Here is a 10,257-nt window from a genome sequence, read left to right as displayed (position 1 = left end):
AGCAGGAAAGCAGCATCCACATCTCGCAGACTGGGTGGCAGTGCACAGAACTCTCAAGCCAAGAGGACTGAAATCACACAGTGCCTGGTTGGGCTGTGGCACTCCTTGCCACAGGACAGCACGTGCTCTAAATGCTTCCTGGCATCCCAGGGAACCCACACAACCTCATGGAAAGGAGAAAACCAACTACACAGGAGTAGTTAATGAAAAAAAATAATCTCAATTCATGCTGGAACAAAATAACTTGAAACTTCTGAAGTTTGGAGTTTTAGTTTAGGTTTGGTTTGTTTGTTTTCCAGAAGTATCCAGTTCCAAAGTTTTGATGAACAACCTACTCAAAAAACAAACAAACAAACAAACAAACACACCCAAAAAACAACACACCCCAAACAAACACAAAATATTTTAACTAAATTCAAGACAGAATTATGTTATTTGAGAAGCAAAAACTCGTTGCAGCTTTCTCTTTTAAAGCAGTCTGACTGTTGATGTCTGCTCCAGTATTTCAACTCAACATGTCTGCTCTCAGAGACAGGGACGTCACAATGACACAGTTCATCAGTTTTATAGAACAGGGCCCTCAAAACGTTTTCTCCACCTACTCCCATCAGTCACAGCACTAAGCACAGCTATTAGAAGCTACAGCAGGTCTCACTTGGGTGCCACAAAAAGCAGAAGCTTGTAAGGACTTGGTGTCTTTCTTAAGTCTAGTAAGCTTGTAACCCTTGCTACAGAAACACAGTATTACACAGAAACACTACAGTACAGAAGTGCAGTACAGTTCTGTACTACAATGCAGAAACGCTGTCTCTGAAACACAGTATTTTGTTCCAGTGCTGCCAATCCTCAGTTTTAACATCATTTTAAAAAATCATTTTATATCAAAAATATCTTACAGTCTTACATAGCAACTCGCACAAAGTACAATTTTTAGCTTTCATATACAAACTTTTACCTTAGTTGAGATGCTTTAACAATAACAGTTTCATTTAGTTCTTTTTTAATAGGTTGGACTTTGTATTTGAACAAAGAAGGATCAATTATGGCTTTCTTCTCCCTAAAAAAAGAAGTTTAAAAATACAGTTAGCTATAATCAAAACACATTAGTCTTGTTCTGTAGACATGTAATATATTTGTACACACACACAGTGGGCCTCTTGAAAATACCCATCCATAGTTATACAGGCTGTAACTTCCAACGGTACCAAAAAGGACCGATTCACTTCTGCCAGCTTTTCTGACACTAGATTTACATCTGCATTAAAGCCATTTCCTGCAAGGAACAGGAAAAGGAGCTGTGGATGTTGGTTTTCTTAGTGTGGAGATGCGAGATTAGAAGGGAAGGAAGAACAAAGAGGAGACAAGTAGTGATACATCCCTATCCCTCAGAAAAACATCTCCTTAATACTCTCAGTACTCATGATGACAACAGGAAGGCAGGAAATAGAAGAAAAAGATAACATGGAAGGAGTCCAAAAGACAGTATCAAATAAAATGAATAAAAGTAGTAGCCATCAAGCTACAGATCACATCTCAAAATGAATAAAAACCAGGTAGATTATTTTTCTGAAATATAAATTAGTAAAACACTCTCACCAACAACATTTTGAAAATAATAGGAATTGTAAGAAAATGCATATACATTTTAGAATAAATGCCTATTGACTTACATGTTTTTTTTTTTTTCCCCAAAATATACTTCCCTTGTCCAGCTATTAGCTACAGGGAACTAGATTCCCTCTCCACTCCCTGGAAAACATTACTTCAGTTTTAACGTGATACTAACTGTTCTCTTACACTTCTTCCTAGGAGAATAACCACCCAGGTTTGGTGTGTTACCAAAGTACAAGTCACTTCTTGAAAAAAAAAAAAAAGAGAGGGGGTTTGCCATAGACAATATAATTCAAGTAGGAGGGCAGATTTATGGACAGACTTCATGAACTGAGGCAAACTACTGATAGTTTCTTTAAATAATGTTGCGCTTTGCCATTAAACAACAAAAGTAACTTCTCCTTGGGTGGTAACTTGTAATCAAAAGTCATATTGCTAACCAGGAAGAATTCAACTGTTGTCTTATTTCATTGGTAAGGGAAGGTGAGAAAGTTATGTGGATGAAGTAGGAGATTTAAAGCTATGCATTTCATCATCATCAGTCCTTCTGGCATTTACAAAATGCTTGAAGGTAGAGTCTGTAACAGAATAAATCAACATATCATTCATTCTTTACCCCTATGAAGAACACGTACAATATGAAGCGCTTTACTTTGCAAGATTATTGAATATTAAATTTGCTCCAATTGTTAGTTTTCCCCACCAGTTCTGTGAAGCAGTAGTCCAAAGAAATGTAACATTCAGATGCCTAATAATAAATACATTAATTCCTACAAATGAAGTGTAAAAGAAACAGTACTTATCCACAGTTAGTACCACTTTGTATTAATTTGCAAATTTCTACAGAAACAATTTACAATGATTAAATTATCAACAGTTAAAAACAAATGAAGGGGCAGAAAATATTTCCCTCACCATACATCCGTTTTTCCAGTCCTTCAGTCTAACAAGCTAACGAAGGATCCAAACAGATAATACTCAGATAGCACAACGCATTAGAGTGCTAATGCTGTACCAGAAGTTTATTAGCTTATACATATTAGTTTATTAGTTTATACATGTTTAAGTTTCTAAGCTCTGATACTGGCTCTAATCAAAAGCAGCATCCAAACAACACTCAAATTGTTAACTCTTATATCCCTAACTTTGAATTTTTAGTTTGAGTAAATCCGTCTCTCACTGTCAGTGGATCACATACAATAGGCCCAACCTATTTTCCAAACACACTAAGGTTTTTTTGGCTTAGTTTGAGTTGCCAAATATTTTAGTTTCCAGCTAAGAAGTTAACATATTCCTGAAATCATCCTCCATAAATCCAAATTTAAAAGTAAAAACTTTGCTTAGGGCAAAAAAAGAAGAAAAAGGTCATTCAGTACACATAGAAAGCTTTAAAAATTATATTGATTATTTAGTTGTTTTGGCATAGAAGTAATTTATTTTTTGTTATATTTTACTTTAGAGTGTGTTATATAAAATACTTGAGTCACCAAAGATTAGACCCATTTCACAGCAGAGATCCCCTACAGCAAGTGCTCACAGGACAGCTCTGACCAACCGCCAGATCCAGAGGAAAAGAGAGAGGATGCTGTAACTGGCAGGTGAAGGCTGGGACGGGCTCACCCACAGTACACTAGTTTCTACTGCTCTCAAGTAAACATGCCCAGCACCTGGCAGAGTCTTGCATTTTTTTGCATGAGGTTACTCAGAACCACCAACAGATAATAATCTCGTCAACCCTTCAATTACTTTGGCATGGTGACCACATGACCTGGATATATCTGCTGTATTATAGTCAGACAGCACAGTCCCAAGGTAGCTTTACCAAGAAACTTAGGTAACTTAGAAGGGCAAGTTGTCCTCATCCAGGACATGACATACCTATATTGTATGGTCTGAGTCTAGTTAAGAGAACTAGAAAAATTACACAGAAAACCACTGAGGGTTAGAGGATGAGGAGCACATCTAAAATGAATGCTGTCCTCCTCCTCCTCCAAAAAGATGCAGTGGCTTTTCTTCTTCTCTTTGACTGAGTTTGGGAATGGAAAAAGCTCCCTTGAAGAACATTAGCTAAATAACACCATCAATTATGATTTCCTTATGCTCCAGTGTAGGTCTTAGAGTTAATCTGTCAATATCTTGATCCTGACAGAAAAGCTGGCCTCTGCACACCTTTGAAGGTTGCTGCTGCTGCTGAGCTACTTTACACTGAGCAATTACAACTGCCCATTTGGAACCCCAAGTATTTTCTAGAGTCTGACTGAAACATCAACATGGAAGTACAGCTACTTGAAGACTGTTAACAGAACGCTTCTTATACCGGTCTGGGGACAAGACAACAACACTTTGCAACAAAATCCTGACTTTGAACCTTCTCATAAAGATTTTAAATTGCCTTGGATCCAGTACTTCGGTCATTCCTTACAATACCAAGTGGACTAAGACCTACCATCACTATTCTTAGATTCAGCCAATGGAGGGATGAGAGGAAGAAAGGAAAGTAGATAGATAAGAATTAAAGACTTGTTCTACAGATACATTGTATAACTTTAATGACAAGCTATGATCCCACTTTTTGATATACACTGTTCATAATTTCTGCCCAAAATAGGGGCACAAAACTAGGCTGAAGATGGTAAACAAACTGGATGGTAAGGTTCCACTAGCATTATTTCCAAAAACGTTGTTACCTCTGCTTGCAACCCAGAAGTTAGAGAAACAATTAAACCTTCTCCAAAATGAAGATGATACTTCACTTCAAACTGAACAAACACCCAAATTTACTGTCACAAACCACCCAGCAAGCGAAGAAGAAACTTTTTTCCTAGTATTTCTGATGTGGTTGATTGTTTACATTACCCATAGTCCTAGCAGGAGGAATGTCATGAATTAAGCTCCGGCTAGTATTGCACGTATTTGGCAGTACAAGCCCCTCAATCCCCAGTCTGCTGCTGAGTGCTAAAGTGAATACAAGAGTTCAACCTTACCCCTAGGGCTAGCAGTTTAAGGTTGAACACTGCTGCTGTATGACCACCACTATCCTATGGTACCAGAGGGTCCCATATCAACAGTTTAAGATCTCAGAAGATTGCTGCTACTTTCTGCTTCGTAACCTAGGCTTTTCAAGGTAGCCTGATTTTCTGAGGGAGGGCAGGAGTGAGAGCACTGGGGCCTCTTTCTCCCTGTACAACCTCAGCTCCTACTGCAGAACAAAAAAAAAAAAAAACATGTCAGGAGAAACACTGGTACAGAATGCATGGCTATTTCTGCCCCACACAGACAGGGGTAGGGGTCAAAGAAATGCTGGGATCTCTAATTACATCTATTTTCAGTTAGGATTCTCTAGCCTTGCAGATTCTATAGGAAAAATATTTGCAGATGGCCCATCAATCTGTGCTGTGCTTCCCTCCCCCCTCCCCAAACACACCGAGCATCTGCTGCACCATTGTTTAACACACTGCAGCTCTGCACGAAGGCTGGGTCTCTAACCTGGAGATCTGTGCCCAGAGGGAGGCAGAGCTGTGGTGCTGCACATATCAGCTAAGCTTCGGTCCCAAGCAAATAACATCCATACTCTCCATATCCAACTTTCTCCATAAGCAGCAAAATACAGTCCCCGAAGGATCAGGGCTGCAACACTATGTCACTCAGTTCAGTGGGATTGCTTGTTACGAGTAACAGTATAAGGAATCTTAAATGGCAATGTACAAAAATTGACAACACTGTATTTCAGATAGGTTTTTACAGGTACAGCAAATAATACTTTCCAAGTTTGCACAGACTCAGAATACATCCAGAACTGAAGCATTCCTACAATCTTGCATTTGTTATAAAACAACTTACTTAAAGCCATATGAGTCTTGCAATTTAAGCTTGCAGCATAAATGTTAGGTACACCACAGAACACTGTTTCCAAAGAGCTGTATATTCTCACAAGATTTCTCTAAGAAAAGGAAATTCTTTTCTGTAGCTTCTCTGCATTGTCAAAACAGGTAATCAGCTGGGGAGAACCACAGAATGACTGGGAGTGTGAGACTCAGTCTTACTACCAGCTCTGCATGCATGGAAGTGACTGCAATAAAAAGGGATCAATCCCGCAGCCAGCTCTGTGCGTGCTTGCATAATTCCAAGAATAATCTCCTTTCAAATGCCATATGCCTTGTGGAACACAAAAAATTCATTTATTGTCTCAAAGACATAGGACCTCTTCATGAACAACCTGGACACCACCTTCAAGGGACAGCAGAGAATTTTAAAATTTCTTTCTCCCATGTTATTTTTTTAGCCAAGTGAGGAACTCCACCCTAGTTATACAAGGCATGTCAGGACATGGAAGTCTTCATGCAGCAAACAATAATAACAACTTCTGCATCCACATGCTATCACAACATCAATGACAATTCATGTAAAGCCTGTATGTTGCCAGATACAGGTTTAGGGCCCACTTCAAAACCTCTTCTTTCATCAACATTGTGCTTGTGAAGCACAGAAATCTTTCTTCCCACTATACTGCTAGGATAAGCTGTATATACGCTCAATTAAGGGTCAGTAAAGGGATACTCCAGATTAAACACCACAATGATAGCAAACAGGCTCTTACTCAATGTTATTAAGCTACTCTAGCCTACAGGCAGTTCCTTAGGACACACTGCTTCACTGCACTTAAAATCACAATCAAATCCATGAAATACAATGGTATATACTTACATAGACATATGCACAACGAAGAAAGCTTTGTATATTTTTATATTTTGGACACATATTAAGCCTCTGGGAAGACTTTTCAGAGAGTTCCAGTAAAATCATATCCTCTAAGGCAATCTCAACCCTGAGCTCCCTGATGGAAACAAAGCTGTACACCACACTAAGTGGTACCAGACCGTGGAAAAGCAGAACATGACTGCAGTTTTCCAAGCTGTAGCAGCACAGGTTCTGCAGCACCAAGAGGACTAGTGACAGGCGTACGTGGCTCTTCCACCATGTCTCAACAGAAACACTGTCACTCCAGACAGATTAAGAGCGATCGTTCTGTAGGCACTCCATTTCTCATGGTGCACAGTTCTCTGGTGGATTACATGCAGCATAACTGGCACCTGTCACTATTCAGCTTGTCACCTTCAGCCGGCTGACCGCTCGTGATCCACACAGATCGAGTAATTTGTTTTGGTCAGACCCTGTTATGTCTGCTTTTGCCTCATTTCCACCCAGGCCAAATGCTTTAGACTGTACAAGTATAATTTACCCATTTTGTGCAGAGCTATTGTGCGTTTCCGAGTCGTCACTGTCGCTGATGAGAGTTGTCTCTCTGTCAGTGCTGCTGGCGTGGCCATTTGCCATTCCATTATGATGGGCTGGAGCTATGACTTCCAAAATCTTACACTGCAACCTGAAATCAAGCAGACATTTATTACTGTTAGAGTCTTTGACTGGGTACAAGGAGTCTGAAGGTGTGGCAGATGTTATTTTAAGAATTCAGATATGAGACAAATTATCTACTAAGTAAGTAAATATCTAAATACCTTGCACTGAAATATTAGATAGAACATTAATTTCATGAGTTCCATCTAATAAATGAACAAATTCATCTGCTTACACAGCTATCAGCTTCACTACTCAGGACAACAAATCAAGTCACTGGTAGAATTACTTGTGACTATAATCTGTTTTTTTTTTTTTTCCCAGTTCTCACTTCAGTAAACTAGAAGTTAACTTAATGTGTTACTTTAAAACTACACACCAAACCTTCTACATTTTGATAGCTGTCTAAAAAAAGAAAAAGGTTTTCAGATCCCAAAGTATTTTTACTTATAAGAGATCTACTGCTGTCTATGACCTAAATAAACAAGGCTGAAATCATCATTATGCATCTAATCTTAATAATGGCCTATTTATCTGCTGACACATATTAAGGCTCCATCTGTCATGCACACAATTGACAAAACAAGTCTATCCCTTCACCATTCTGAATGCTAGTTATAAAAGACAAAATTAAGTACTATTAAAAAGTATAATTGATCAACACACCATGCTGGGTGTTATAGCTGGTTCTTAACTAACTTTCACCCATTTCTGGAATTCCATGGTTTCTATTTTTCAGTCCAATCTCCTAAAGCTTTGTCTACTTCATGACAATTAACTACTGCAGTCAATGGATGGCATCACATACTACCACTAAAAGCTCAAAAAGGGAAGAGGGGTGGTGGAGCAGAGAGAAAGAACACAGAATAATTTTCTTCTCTGGGTACCAAACACTGTCACTTGAAATGAATAAAATGGGAGAATACATGAAGCACGGGGCCTGAATTAGCATGGCATCACACTCAAGTTCAAAACAAACAAACAAACCCAAACAATCTATGACAAATTCCAAGTGTTCTGTCCGAGCTGAACACTAGCAAAAAGGAAACAATGTAAAAACATTTCTTAAACACCTCTCTGTGCAATCAGACAGTACTATACAAAATCTACACACACTGGGAGCCAGAGGGAGGGGGCAAAGGGAGAGAAGTTGAAAACATGAAAATATCCTAGGCTGTATTCACTTGTGAATTTAGCTAGGACCAGCAACACGGTTAGTGCCTGTAGCTGCCCTCCCCGAGCCTCTCTCCAACTGGGAGAAAACTCCAGAATACTCCAATGGAATATGTTACTTCTAAAAATATAAAACAAATTTAATTTTAAAACCTCCAAACTTATATACTCCTCATGACAACAATACAACCAATGATTAATTATCCACAGGGACACCAGGTACTCCCCCATGCATAGGCAGCCCGAGCCTGCTGGGCTCACTGATGGCAAGCACGCTGCTGTGCCAACATAGCCAGTCCCACTTCCAAAGCTGCCTGGGCTGGAAGACAAGTCTTCCTGGTGAGTGGAACCCAGCTAATCAACTGTGCAAATCTAAAAGGACTGCATGTTTGCACCCAAGTATGTAAAGGAGACAAAGCCTAGTAGTTGTTCACGAAGCAAGTCCAAGTCCAATGAGCCCCATAAAGGTAAGGCCAAGCACCAAACTTCAGCTGAGCCCCAGGAGAAGTCTGTCATTACAGTATTTTGGGTTGCCAATATATGGGACAGCATCCCCTTCATACTAAATAATATGGAACTGGATACATGGCAGGATGTGTGATGTTATACTTTTTTTTTTTTTTTCATCTAGCAAAGACCATCTGCTACAAGAAGACACCTTAGTTGAATTATTTATGTTTCATATTATAAAATATATTGCCTAGAGAGTTCAATTAAATCTAAAAAGCACTTTAAAATTAACTTTAATGGAAGAGAATCAAAAGGCACCAATGCTTACTACTGACACGAATTCGCTCTCTATTTGGGAACCACTAGAGGGAGCGCAGATACACGAAACTTGCATCCGAGTGGAACAGCCACAGGAAAGCTGAAGCCCAGCCTGCCCCATCCAGTGCCGTCAAAGGACAAAGAGGCTCACACACACACACACACACTCTCACAAATCAATCCTCCTGGACAAAAAGACTTGCATATTTAGTAACCGAATATTTTACCAACACCTAACTTACCGATCATACAGCCCTGTCATTGACATACCACAAGTCCTCCTGTAACAACACAAATTATATATTCTATACACTTGATTCAATAAAGGACAAAATCCCAGGCACAGCTCCCTTTATTTTTTGTTTCCCTTTTTATTATTAAACAGGGAGAACGACCCATGGAATAAGCTATCACAAAGCAAGTGATACTCTATCCTTTCATTCAAATAATTTCCAGAAATGTTTGAGGAAGGAATGGGATGAAACACACATTACCTAGCTCAATAAAGGCATAATCCAATGAAATTAAATGGTTATTGATAGTCAGGGGATTAAAGAAAGTGATGCAATCATTCCTTCTGGCATTAAAGAAATAATACTCTACAAATAAAGACTCTCTTGAGCCTTGCTGCCATCAAGTCATGGCTAGTAGCAGCCACTTCCCTGGGCTAAGAGAAGGCACTGCTTCTAGTGTGAACAAAAGTCAAGTCTTCACAATAACCTCACTCTTCCCCAAGTTCACTTACCACAACTTATTTTCTATGATAAAGCTCAGAAATCAGCAGAGCTGAAAGATGAAGCAAGACACTCAAGTGAAGTCTACTACTTTGAAATACTTTATAGGAAGGATATCTTAATACCTTTACAGCATTTGTGTCATAGTCAACCTAGGCTCCCTATTTCCCATGTAGAACTGTGGGCGCCTCAATACGTACCTGAATATCCCCCTCTGTCAGCCAGCACTTTCTTCAAACAACAAATATTGTGAAAATGCTGACAGCCACGCTAACTGGATCCCACAGGTACTCAGGAAAGGATGAGGTAAATTGAGAACAGAGCCATCAAGAACTTTTACACAGTAGCCCCAGCAACTCCAGCTCAGACACTGGCAGCCGAAAGCTGCAACAGTCCATCTGCAAAAGGACTGCCCCACACTCAAAGAGCTCTGCACACCTCCTCCTGCGCCACAGGCCACAGTCCTCTGACCTGTCCAAAGGACGGGATGGCCTTTATGCTCCGGCTTTCTTTTTTGCTACATTCAAGAGAAGCTCTTGGAGGTTGCTGATGTTATAGGCCAAGTACTTCTTGGAACCTTTCCTATGTTTTTTGGGTTGATTTGTTTTGGTTTTTT

The 10,257-nt window shown here is 39.6% G+C and overlaps 1 protein-coding gene across 1 annotated transcript in view; it reads right to left on the bottom strand.

The window, feature by feature from the left end:
* Positions 1 to 10,257, bottom strand: part of BAZ1A (bromodomain adjacent to zinc finger domain, 1A) — a 62,327-nt gene that overhangs the window by 37,893 nt on the left and 14,177 nt on the right. Inside the window, 2 exon segments of the mRNA XM_008946781.1 lie at positions 956 to 1,057; positions 6,851 to 6,994. Of these exon segments, the coding sequence (XP_008945029.1) occupies positions 956 to 1,057; positions 6,851 to 6,994 (246 nt within the window).

This window comes from Merops nubicus, unplaced genomic scaffold, assembly GCF_000691845.1.
Source record: "Merops nubicus isolate BGI_N331 unplaced genomic scaffold, ASM69184v1 scaffold3429, whole genome shotgun sequence".
Classification (NCBI taxonomy): domain Eukaryota; kingdom Metazoa; phylum Chordata; class Aves; order Coraciiformes; family Meropidae; genus Merops; species Merops nubicus.
This window is presented reverse-complemented; position numbering and strand designations above follow the sequence as displayed.